At 47.6% G+C, this 13,213-nt stretch overlaps 1 protein-coding gene across 6 annotated transcripts in view; it reads right to left on the bottom strand.

Moving 5' to 3' along the window:
• LOC108627074 (nephrin) overlaps positions 1-13,213 on the bottom strand; it is a 59,013-nt gene extending 45,800 nt beyond the window's left edge. For 2 of the 6 annotated variants that reach the window (XM_018028126.2, XM_018028127.2), the window contains exons 1-2: positions 12,484-13,213; positions 9,477-9,717 (exon numbers count right to left, since the gene is read on the bottom strand). In XM_018028126.2, coding sequence (XP_017883615.1) covers positions 9,477-9,597 — 121 coding nt within the window. In that variant the 5' untranslated portion in view covers positions 9,598-9,717; positions 12,484-13,213. Of the gene's footprint in view, positions 1-9,476; positions 9,721-12,483 lie in introns of those variants that run through there. The other 4 variants (XM_018028124.2, XM_018028125.2, XM_018028120.2 and 1 more) reach the window with 3 other exon arrangements.

The following is a 13,213-nucleotide window of genomic DNA, read 5'->3' as shown; positions in this document are numbered from 1 at the left end:
CGTCCTCTACAAGAAAGGTCCTATGCAATTTTCTCGTAAGTTGTACGGTTTAGGAGTTATTGAGGAAAAACGACATTTTTTTCCAAAAGTTCGTGGTTTCGACGGTGGAATGGTCGGATTTCGTCAACATCAATAAAATGCCATATAATCATATGTAACTCATTAAATATCGAAATTAGAAGAAAAGTGCACTATTTTTAATTATCGGAAATGCGTTTTTCTAAGGTACATAAACTTTTGGGATTGACTATATAGCCAATACACATCCTTAAGTAAAGTCCACCGTTGCCGAGTATGCGACGATGCTCGGAGCTAATTAATCGAAGAGTTTCGTCCGGCTTGCTGGTCGTTGTCCGAGGCCACGTAAAAACGAGAACTAATTAACGTTGATTGAAAACTATTAGTCGGAGCAATCTTGTATTGTATAGAGAAGGGAGTAAAGTGTGAAAGCGTGGGTGGAAAGGGTCCTTTCTCGGCACGGAATTTAAATTAAATTCTTCGGAAAACAATGATGTCGCGCGGAACCGTCGCGAGCGGTCATATAATAAACCGTGTCTGCTTGTGACACTTCTGTTGATGAGTATAATTACCGCTACGCTAAACTCGGACCAGAATTTTGAGCCAACCACCCTTTCGCGTTTGCTACCGGACCGGTGTTCCTTTTCCTTCCCATTCCGTTCGTTTCTTCTATTTTTTACGCTATTCAATTTATTACGCTCATTCGAGATATTTTTGTTGCCTGCGATTTCGCACATCTCTGGGTCGATCCGCGTTAACGCAATTACATGGACTAATTACGTTACAAATTTATTTCGGTTTAAAAGGTCGCCGACCGTAGGTCGAGTAAGAACGACGAGTCGTTGCCAGGGCTGAGAAAATATCTGTATTTAACGGATGCCTTCCACGGCTGCCACACCGAAACCGAGGTCGGACGAAAAGAATAGGCCAAGCGGAATATCTTCCCGGTTCTTTATATCCGATCGCCGAGACGGAATGTGTATCCACCGAGCACGGAGTCGTCGGAAACTGGAGAATGGCAAGCGAAAAGCTACCTCGCGCGCATTGCGGATCATTGTTTCATGGAAAAAGAAAATACGTAGGAACGGAGTGAAATTTTCGAAAGACGTTTGGTTCTTTTTGCTAGATTCGCTCTCGATGGAAGGTCGGGCAAAGCTCAGAGTCGAGGTCCGTTTTTACGATTCGAATTCGGTGAGATTTAGGTTCGGGATTTGAAAAGGATCGATTTGACGCCTATGGCGATGGTACAGCGACGAGATCACGCGAACCGTGATCATCGCGTGTGCAGCGAGTGCCGTGGAACGTTTTCGCGTAGAGAACCAGCAAGGGAGAACGGTAGAATGAGAGAATGTACGAACTGACGAGCGAGTAATTCGCAAACAATCGTACTCGCACCGCGCCGCTGTTACCGCGCGCTGCTCACCTTTTAACCGCATTACGCGACTTCGATTCGAACATGCGCGCCACATTGCATACAGACGCGTGTACCGTTGATTTTACAGGGGTTGAAATCTGGCCAGAGGTACGTATCCGCGCAAACCGGCGCGCCGCGTCGCGTGCACGCGAAACACGGATCCGCATTCCGCTCTGTTTACCTTCGAGTTTACGACGCGAGAGCCGAAAACGCGTACGCGTCCGGGACAAGCGATTTCGTTTTATACCGTTGTTTATGGACGAGGAAACGCGCTCTTCCCCGGTTCCCACGTCTCGCGCTTTTCGTTTTCGCGAGAATTTCGCTTTCGTTTTAATTGCGGCTGATTTACGAACAACACACTCGTTTGACAAAAAGGACGTTCCGAGTAATTGCGCGACCGGACCGTAACGATAAATCTATCCGCATTCCGCTTAATCCTGATTTGTTCGCGGATGCGAAGAGATTAAAAAAAAGGAAGAACAAAAGGAAACACATGCTAGCGCGCGACGACACGCCGGATGAGAGATGTTTCGCGTCAAATCCATCGACAAACGAGATGTTTGGCCGTTCGCCAAAGCCGTTCGTCGCTCGGACCGTCCTGCGCCCCGTGCGTCCGGTGTTTACCAACCGTCCAATTTACAGGATCGAGAAGGCCGCGGGCCATTTACAGTGCCGCGAGAATCGAAACGTGATCCTCTCCGACCTTCGATCGCGAGACGGCCCAGTTATCGGGACCACGCACGGTAACTCATCTCGGTATCTCCTCGCGAAACGTCGAACAAGCCTCGGTAGCCCTGGAAACTGTTACGTTTAAATGGAAATCGCTGGTCACGATATTGGATCTAGTCCTCGACTCTTCATTAGCGAGAAAATCGACGAGTTTGTCTTTGCTTTGTTGCCAGGCTCGTCCGTTTCCCCTAGGTTCGTTACTTTTTCTTTTTTCTCTCTTTCTTCTTTTTTTTTTTTACCCAACCGCGGCCTCTCCATCGTGTCGGCTCGTTCCAGTTTTTCCTTTTAGCAATCTCGCCTACACTCGAGGTAAAGAGAGAAAAGCGTACATTTGCGAGATTGGTTATAAAGAGTAAACGAAAGGAGATCGATGTAATTGACGAAGGGACGGGGGACTGATGACGGCTTTTCCGTGGAGCAGCTACTGCTGGTTGTCCTTCCCGAGGAGAAATCGCGGAAACGGCGAGTATTTACATATATACATACCGAAGCGAGTATATTACATATTCCGTTTAAAATCAAAAGATTACCGTGCACCATCTTTTCTTTTTATCGATCTTTCCGCCTGTACTTGTTTTTTTCGTTCTCTTCGGTCGAGTCTCTCAAGTGTTCAAGAGCCATTTAGTGCTCAGAGTATCCCGACCGTCGTGGCGAGTTTTTGTTTTGCCAAAGAGAGAAGCGATCGTGCCGAAGCAGGACCCTTGCCTCGTGGTAACTGCCGCGGTCGGATCGTCCAACATAGCTGGATGTTGAATCCGTTCGGAAATCTCTTTATCGCGATTTACTATCTCCGATCCGTTTCGCCCCCACAGTTACAATATCTCGCGTCCCACTATCAAAATTTTTCGTCCTTCAAAAGCTGGAGATTGATCACGGAGGACGCCTGAGAAGATCTGTCGTCCGTGCGCAGTTTGCGAACAACATAATTAATGTGTCGTGATTGCGTTTCGCCTTCGATGCAATTAGATTGGTACACGCAGATGGGTACCGCGAAGCGTTGGACGAGGGGTGGGTGTCGGGCAGCGGGATTCTATTAAGGTCAAGCTGATTCCGCAAAGCTGTCGGAGAAAACTCATCGAACAAAGGAAAGAGCAAAGGTGAATTTGCAAAAATGGCTTGCGCGGCTCGAGCTTCCACGATTAATTAAAACTTGAATCGCCCCGGAGGGATATCCATCGGTCAACCCGCAAACATTTTTCTCTCGCTCGATTTCGCGAACGCGAGGCCGTCACTTTGTAAGCAGCATCGTGATTTACGTCGAGTTTTCCTTCGAGGAAACGCCTCCTCTGCGCCCCGTCGCTGTCGGCGAAAAGGAACGTTACGGCTGTTAAACGCGCTTCCTCTTCGCGGAGAGGGGAAAGAAAGCAACAGAAAAACACGAACCGCGAGATTCTATAATCGCGGCTACGGACCGCTTTGCCAGCCGCCCCCTTGTTCCCCTTCTTTCTACCAATACTCCGTGTGATCCTCGTTGGATCGTTTCGTTTTAAATTCTCGAGTCTTGGGGTTGCATTAAGTAAACGTTTCTTCCTCGCGAGATAGTCAATACTCCCGGTCGCAGAAGATATCGTTGAAGGATGTAGGATAACACTTAATCAAATGCAATTAGAGATCGACATTGCGTAAAAAACAGAACTTTATTATAAAGAAATACAACTGACATGCACGTGGTAGAACTAAAGACTAAAACTGAGCTGAAAACAAGGGGAAAAATAAATTGCAGGAGTTAATGATAAGATCATGGATGATTCAGATTGAGCAGATGAAAAATATTTTGATGAATTAATCATACATTCGATATAAAAAGTCGAGTGTAAAAAAGAACAGTAGGCTCATTTCGGTTCCTATGATCTCATGTCCAACAGATTCTGCATGTTGTTAGTTGTGCGATTTTGTCATGCGCAAGAGTCTTGTTTGTTCGATCAGATAAAGATAGCGCAAGTTTTCAATAACTTGGCGAATTTCATTTTCTCAGTCGTCGCCTATCCGGTAGAAATGCAACGGTTGCAGAGATGTCTCGTTATCTTCCGACGCATTCGCGGAAAAGCGATGCAACGTTCTCGGTATCCGGAGATAATGCGTCTGGCTGTCTAACGAGAGAAGTTAGCTGCGGCCATTCGTTAGAAAATATCAGATAAGAACATGAATTTCTCTATCGATCGCAAGTCCGGTGCTGGTGCTCGAAGCTCGAATGTTTTGGCAGCCACGGTTAACGAACGGAACAGCACATGCATCAGCGCGTAAAAGATCGTAGAGGTAATGCGATTCTCTCTTGAATATTTCGAGACACGCGACTGAAGTAAAGGTTGGTAATAAAGGTACAGCGGAGAGCTCGAACCAGCTTCAACGAATACTCGTCTCGCTTGGGATTCGAATCCGATTAATTACCAACTAATTTGTTTCCTTTGACCGTCTGCCGATCGTCGTTTTCGCTCTGTTCGCTCTTGGTGAAAATTGCGGTCGGTCTAAGTTTACCTCTGCATCTACGCGCACACGCGTACGGGGCGAGATGCAGGTAAGTGGCGAGCGGCCGGGCATTTTCATTGCTACACCAACGTCCATCGGTAGACTCGTATGTGTGTTTCGAGATTAAATTACGAACGACTGGAAAGTGGTAAAACTCGTTTCCGTTGCGAAATATTTTTTTAGCAACGCGCACAAATATGCGTTTCCGTGCCGAGCAAACAGCGGTCGCACGTACCTGGCGTGCACTAGACGTGCGTATCACAAATTTATTTGCGCGAATGTTCGCGTAATATTTGCGCGCGACGGCTACGCGTTCGTTATTTGATAACGGTTACTCATCGACCACCGGATTTCGTGACATTAACCGCAGATGCGCGGTTCCCGTGTACCTACGTATCCAGCAACTACGAGCGCGTACAACGACCAGCAGTTATCGCCCAGCTGGACGCAATAGGTCGCTTCTAATTCTAATCATTATCGAGCAGCGGCAATCAACGTTTTTCGACGAACATGCGAACCGGGACAATCGCGCGAGTCGACGCCATTCATCGTCCGCGAACGAGTCAATTGCGTACACATGCGTCGATACTGCGATTTACCTGTTCTGCCTGTTTTGTTGTTTTAACATAGTTGACGCTCATAGAAATTCGGAAAATAACTCGCTCGGGTGAAATTGAAAAAGGGCTACCAGCTAAAAAAAAACTGCGTTTGATATATTAAATTTAAATTCGAAATTTCAATAGTGCTCGACTCTTTTGTAGCGCTAATGAAACGTTATTAAACCGTGCGACGCGTGTAGTCCCTTCGAGGGAACGAGGTAATAAAATCGATAACGGGAAATGCGACACGCGTGCATAGGTTTGCTTCCTTTTGCAGTTTCATTTCCGTGCAATCGCGGAACTGTGGACGCGTACCTCGATTCGAGATTCGATTACACGGTTGGCGTTAAAATTTACGAAAAAAAGAGGAGACATAAATGTGCTCGTCGCCGAACGAGACGAATGTGGTTTCAAGAATCAGAAATTTATCTCGCGTATCGAATTTGCCCGGATACGTTGCGCCGCGACCAATTTGCCCAGGGAAACGGGGTCATTTTTATTCTGATTTTTTTTTTTTCGCCTCGCCCTGATTCGATGAAAAAGAGATCGTTCGAGCAGATGCGAGATCCAAAAGCTCCAGCCTCGTTGATTCTACGCGATGCGACACGTATAAATTTCATCAAAGATTATCACGTCTATCGCTAGGGAACGCGAACGTCTCTTGGTAAAACCTTTGCGAGTTGTACGTAATTAGGTGATTTCTTGTAAATTTCGAAGCTTGCGTCTCCGGGTGATTTCGTCGAAATACCGGCTGTTGCCGAGCACGGAAGCTCGCCTCGTCTGCTCGTTGCCTTCTCGTCGGCATTAGCCGATAATAATAATTAAGTTGAATTAGCTCGCTGGTTAAGGGTTTCACGTTAAAAAAAATGCATGGAACGCGAATCGGGTATCGCAAAGAGAAAGATGAACGAACGTTTTCGAGACTGTTCGCGAACACGGTTCCGTACGTATATCGAGGACGCTCCTCGTCGGTCCGCGTTAACGAGCTTAGTTTAAACACTCGTTAGAGCAGGCTCGATCGTTGTTTCGAGTAACCAGCTACATCTGGTTCGCGAAACGACGAGAGGAGAGGAGTGCAGCCGCTTCGTCGATCCGCGTTACGTCGTATCTCGCTGTGCTGCGAAAGCTGCTTATACGCGGGGCGCACTGCTATCTAGTATCTACGCGTCTAAATACGCGTACAAAATTAGTAGGAGATTCGAATTCTGGATCGTTGAGCGAACTGTTCGGATCTGCGTACGTTCCGATCTGAACGCGGTTTAAAATGGAATTAAGACACCGATCTAACGGGATCGAGTATCTGTTGGAGGATAGCGAGACGATTCCTTTGTGACGGAGGGACATCGTAGAGTAGAAGAAAAGGATTTGCTCTTAAACGAAAACGTCCAAGCGAAAACGTATCGATTGCCCGAGGCACCGGAAAATTACCGACATTAATCTCGGAACCTTTAATTAGGAAGGGCCGTGACAAACCGTGGGAAATTTTTATCTAACTCCCTCTCCATTTGGCTGTCCCTTCGGGCCAGTAATTTTTCCGCGATATATATTTCGTTTCTCCTTTTTCCTCGCCGAACATTTTTCGTTAATACCTTCCTACATGTGGAACGTATCCCTACGCTCCGTGTAATATACCACCTTTCCAACTACGCCAAAGTCGAAAGAACGTTGCTCCTCGCGCATTTCTATCGCGTTTCGCGTTTTTGGCTTCTACATAGGTACATACCATCGTGCTCACGAGCGTAAGACCATCTTTTGTTATGTACGTCTGAAATGAAGAAAATCGTAGAGGAACCGTGCTCTCATCCCGTGCCCCGTGGCCCCGATAGGTTCCGTGGAAATCTGGGTACAACCACGCAATATCTCTACTCTAATATAGAAATCCATGCACCCAAACATCGTTAAAGAGTTGCTCACGGATCAGTAGCTCGCGAAGACGCCTGAAGAAAATATCTTGGTAAACTCGCGAATTTCTTAACCTGAAACTCGAGGCAAGACGATGAAAACTTTTAGAGAGCGAAGAATACCGCGGCGCAGCGTTCTCAAGTCTCATGGAGTGACAGCGTTTCGGAAAGTTAGTCGCAATTAAAGGGAAATCATTATTCGTTGCCGGTAACGTGTGTCTGAACAGAGACGCTACGTGTTCGTCGATACGCGACGAACTGATTCGCCCCGATCTCGTTGCTAACCCGGCTACGATCCATTTAATCGCTCCGTTAAAGTTCGTTTAAAAAATTTCCGATACGCTTCTTACAATTAGATTCTTCGCTGATCAACGAGATTACGGATAACGGAAAACTTTATTCTCGGTGAACCTTCGAGAGAACGTTATAGCTAATTATCGGAAGAATTTTATTGCTCCCTTCTTCGATTAGAGCATTATTTAAATTACGCCAGTTTCTTTCCCTCCTCGCGTTTTTATCGATTTCCCTATTCGATTCCCCGTAAACTCTCTTCCTCATTCTCCCTATCCACGATAAGATTGTAAGCGAGACGCGGACCAGTTGCGCCCAGAACGAGCTGAGGGAAATCCGAATTTCGCGAATTACCCAAGAACCCACGAGTATCAGTAGCTTTCAGCGTTGAAGGGTCATCGACTTAATTAGGTATTAGGTATTAGATATTAGGTAGCAGCAGAGCAAGAAGTTCATGAAACATGTAGAAGCTCGTGAAACATGTATGGTAAACCGTGCACAGTTTCGTTGGACTTGGTTCAACAACAGGGTTAGCTCGATCCTTAACTCTCGACTGCTAATATTTAACCGTTTCGATGGCTGAAACGCGTTTAGCTCGAAATCTCTCTGCCTTCTGTACTACCGAATAATATCGATGCTGTCACAGTCAGGGAATTGTCACACGCGTGTACGTGCGTACGTTTCATTAAAAATTTCCGCGGGGAACACTCGTTTGAGAGAATCCGTAGTACGAGGTTAACGGGGCTGTATTACTGCGCGGACGGCAAGTCGAGAAGGTACGGTTCTGGTGCGACACACGTGCATACGGTAGCGCACCTGCAGTTTGCTCGTTTCAGCTCACGTTCCGCGCGTGCATCGGCGTCAAAGAAGCGTACATTCGCTACGCGAGGATGAAAGAGAAACAGAAAGGAAAGAGACGTGGGGGGAAAGAGAGATAGATAATCCCTAGGTAACGAGGGTACGGGTAAACCGAACCGAGAAATCCTTCTGATTTCCATATCGTAATTAATTTCTCATTTAGCCAGTGTGCTCTCCGCATTAATTATATGTCCCGCGACGATGCTCCAACCATACATATCTAATTAGTTTGGTTTCGACTGGGACTTCCAAAGAGTACCACGGTCTATAGACCTCGATTAATTCGCTAAACCTCCGCGCATTGCTAACTCTAAATCCGCACTTTTCTCTTAACGTTTCCTGTCCCTCGACCGATGCGACCTAAACTCGTCTAAACTTTCGGTCTCTCGTCGCTTCGTCGAGTTTTCGTCTGTATACAGCAGCGTTCGGACCTTCCTATTTCCTCTTAAGATAAGTTGAAATATTTTATGCTCCATAAATATCAGCCTCGTACACGTACTCTAAACTTGTTCAGCGCAAAAACAAGGAGGGTACGGGAAAGTTGGGAGATCTTATCTGCTTTCGGTTTTCGCGTCTACATACGTGCGATGCGTAAACGTTAATTAGAGAGGACGGCGTATATTCGATATGTAATACCGCGTCGGACCAAACTCCAGTTGCCGTCCGTACGAGTTTGTAAAAAGAGCATGAGTCGCACCTTGGTGACCAATTGCCATTACGTATTCACGTACGCTATAGTGGAAAGTTTCGCAACGAGCTACACCGAATCCGCGTCCGCGTATTCCGTTAGACGTTGTTTCCGATATCTCCCTGGCCGCGGCTTGCAGGGAAATGCATAAATAAATTAGGAGAAAAAAAGTTTCGCGCGGCAATTTGCGTTAGTAGTCGTTTCTCCGTTTCCCGACGCATAGCACGCGCCATGGTTCTGAAATCTAACGTCCGTCCGCCGTAGCACGTTCGTGCACCCATTTTAACAAATTGTTTTTCCCCTCGCATGCGTACGTGACGCGTAGGGAAAAGTTTCTGCATTGCATATTCCGGTATTTCGTTCGGCAAACCGATTATTCGCGTACATACGTAGTACGTGTATTATACAGTGCGGATATATATCGCGTACGTAGCCAATTATTTTAATAGACGATCATATTATTCGCATTACGCGTTTATTATGGATTAAAACAACGTGGAGAAAGTACTTACTCGGGTGGTCCGGCTCGACGTTGTTGGCGTCTTCCTGACTGGATACGGTCTTCTTCGACGGTGCGTTGGCGGCAGAGGTCGATAGCTGGATGCACGTCACCACGATCAGTATCCACAGCATACTGGCGATCGTCTCTCGACGGGTTCACCATCGAATCATCCTAACGACCGCGACGCGACGTTCGTGCGCACTATATTCGTATCTCGTACTTCGCGCCAATCTCTCCGTGGCAGTTTTCCTCTGTCGACGATAAAAAGAAACGTGATCGAAAGTTTCCTTTCGTCAGACGAGTAGGGACACGTTGTCGCGACCATGTACAGGAACGATCGTCCGAACGGTCTAAAGTCTAAAGTGGTCGGGAGTATAAAGAGAGGCTTTGCGATGGGCAATATCGAGTTTGCGGATGCTTTGAGAGCGACGCGCGGCCTATCCTGACCAAACGCGATATAGACTTAGCATCTACGTAAATAGATCGTAAAGCGGTCTACGATTTCCGGAATGTTCTCTTTTATGACTTATCAAGCGATACTCGAAATCGTGGTACGCGTTCACCGAACGAATAGCGTGTACGTGGAGTATGTATAGAGTATCGAGTATGACGAGAGAGAGAGAGAGAGAGAGAGAGGGGGAGAGAGAATCGACAGGACGCGACGTCAGCTCGGAATTCGATTCCTGTGATCGGCGTTTTACCCTGGACTCTCGCCGAACACGTACACCGTCTACGACACTTTGTAAGTACTTTTTACTCGTCGACCCTTTCTCCTCTTTTCTCGGGAAGGAAAAGACACGGGACAGGATGGTACGATAGGAACGTTACCGTATTGGTATCACGAACGGGAAAAGGGAGTTGTCGTTTCGATGTGTTCTCTCCACTTCACGTTGGACACGCAAGGTTACTTCTCTTCTCTCCTCTCCTCTCCTCTCTTTTCTCTCTCTCTCTGTCCCTCTCTAATCTCGAGATCCGACTGGAACACTCGCACGCCGAGCGTGTAGTACGGTACGCGCGACTCGGGATCGACGTCACGGAAACGCACGTTCGTTCAACGACCAATTTCCATTGATCGTCCTAATTCTTCGAGTCCGACCGGTCGAGAGAAAACGTTTCGATTTCGGATTTACGGATTTAACCGGTTTATCTTTTACCTAGTTTAGACGACGTCCGAGTAAAACGGAGGAAATCTTTTACTTTTCGTCTGGAACGCGATCGCGGTCGATTCGTTCTCTAACGAAGCATTTCGCACGGTCGCGGTCGAAGAAACTCTCGGCGAAAGCTCCGAGGTAAATATTTCGAGAAACCTTCGAGACTGTTTACGCGCGGGCAGCAAGTAAGCTTCAACCGCTTAATAACCAATGAAATCGTAAATCGTAGCTTTGGGATTAACGAGAAACGTACAAGATAAATGCGTTAAGTTTCTTTAACCAAAGTTACAGCGATTCGACTTCGTCTGGATAAAGATCGGTTAAAAGTTTTCGGAACGCGACGTCGCGAAAAATAGGATCTGGAAAATATTCGTACAATCGTCTCGGCTAATCTTACGGCAGGTTTTTCATTGCCAGGATTTCCGGAAGTTCGGTACAACCAGTTATTCGTACTTTCGTTCATCGACAGCGCTTCCGTTCTCTTGGCTTTCAACCGTGAAGTCATTTCCGCGAAGAGGTCCGGTTTCAAGAGGTTGACTTCTTTTCTCGCGCAATTCCATGCTCCGTTTGCCTAAGTTTATCGATAGGCACTTGGAACGTCTAACCGTCAAACTCTGAACATCGCGGTAGACGCGGCTGTGTTGGTAGCTAGCGTCAGTTCGCGAACGTACCGCGCGTACGTGTGTCTAAACATTTTCGGAGGGACCGTGAGGAAACCTCGGAAACTTTGATTCGAGTCGAGAGCAGAGTAGAGCAGGAATTAATTTCAATCGCGCATCGTAGTTACGTAACGAGCCACGTGGTAGCGAGAAGAGGGAGCGAAGCGTACCGCGCACCTAACAGTATCATTAAGAAATTGCGTTATGGTTTCGCTCGGGAGTACTTCGCGTTACGAACTACCTCTATTTACCCGAAACTATTCCCGCGCGAGAATGTGTACGGATATCGCGTATCGTGCGTAGCTAGGAAAACTCGGTTAACAGTTTAGCCTCTGGTACGCGATATTCGACGAATGGCGAACAAGTGACACGATGATCGCCGGTTCGTGCATCACCGATCGAAAGTTACTATTTTTTATTTCCACAGAGAGGAACGGACAACGAATCTCCGACCGCCCGTGTATTGTACGTACACCGTACGGCACCGTACGTACGACACCACAGTCGCGCGTCGGTTCGACTCCAATCGACGTCGACAAAAACAGAAATAAAATCGAGCAAGCGTAATTCGCGATATTCTTTCTTCTCTTTTCTATCGCCGCTGTCCTGTCCTATCGTGTCTCGCGTTCCGCCTCGTTCGATTCGATCGACGAGGATTCAGCTCGCGTTGATGGATGGTCGACGTTCGTCAACGTTTCAGAGGGAAAAAGAAAAATGAAAACCAAGTGGCCTTTCAAAAAAGAAACCCCGCACCTGAAGTTACCGGGCATACGTAATTTGGCAGTACATCTCGATGCGTCGGTCTTACGACAGTACTGAATAAATCGAGAAAAGAATAGATATTTAGATGTTGCAGTTTAGTTCTTTTTACTCCCGGTTCGATTCGAATAAATAACGAGATCGTGCGTTGCTCGATGCTCGCTCGCATCGTATCGGCGGAGCGCTCGCGCGGATCGGGATGAAATGCTGGCCGGCCGACGCGTTATCGTGAATCTTCCTTCCCGTTCAGCCCGTCGGTTTTGTTAAACGTCTCTAAAACCGAATCGATACGTTATCGGGAATGGAATTCGTAATATAAGGTAGGGGCCGCGGGCAAATTTATCGTTCGCTAAACGGTCGCTCTCTACGTGCCGCGAGAGAATTACATCGACGGCGAATGCTCGCGGAAAATGTTTGTTTCCCGGCTAAACGTAATACATAGACTTACTCGGTTCGCCGATAAATCGATAAATTCCGGCTCGTTGGCGTTCGAATTCTTTGGCGGCAGCAACGAACGCGCGGTTATATTTATTCCTTATAACGCGCTTGGTGTCGCGCACTTTTCACCTCATCGCTTCCTCGGCCGCTCGACCGAGAAGGAAATTCGAGTTCCGCGCGACCGGCACGTGTCGTCGCTACGTATGTACCGTCGCTCTCGTCATCGGTCGTTAGACGCTCGTTTCGTTCCTCTCACTCGCTTCGAATCCCGATCGACGTCTCCGGATCGTCGCATCGACCGCGAGTACTCGTCGGGTGTTCGCGCACTGTTTCCATCGGTCACACTCGTTCACTCGTTCTCCTTCCCGCGGCAGCGATACTGGCGAGTGCAACGACGCCGAGATAAAATGCGCATCGCGTATCCAACAGATTAATCGACCGCGACGTAAACGAACTCGCGATTCACCGGCTACTACCTAACTTGCCCGTAATTTCCAGCGCAGGCGACCCTTCGGAGTCTAGTAGACGCGGCGCGATTTGTTTTAACGGAATGAATACGCGCAAACCGCAACAGTTTTCGCGATCGAAGACATCGCGCACCGGACAAGGTACGATGGTTCGAGTTCAAATTCGGTCGTCGCGAAAAGCGATGCGCGCGCGACGAGTTCCGCGATTGCACTGAGGCGGTATCGGACGCTGTGCTGGTGGCGACGGCCAACAGTGCCGAGACAGTCGAGTGC

This window comes from Ceratina calcarata, unplaced genomic scaffold (assembly GCF_001652005.2).
Source record: "Ceratina calcarata isolate Rehan_Ccalc_2016 unplaced genomic scaffold, ASM165200v1 scaffold436.2, whole genome shotgun sequence".
In the NCBI taxonomy this organism is placed as follows: Eukaryota; Metazoa; Arthropoda; class Insecta; order Hymenoptera; family Apidae; genus Ceratina; species Ceratina calcarata.
The sequence above is the reverse complement of the archived record's forward strand: the minus strand, read 5'-3'. Positions and strand labels throughout refer to the sequence as shown.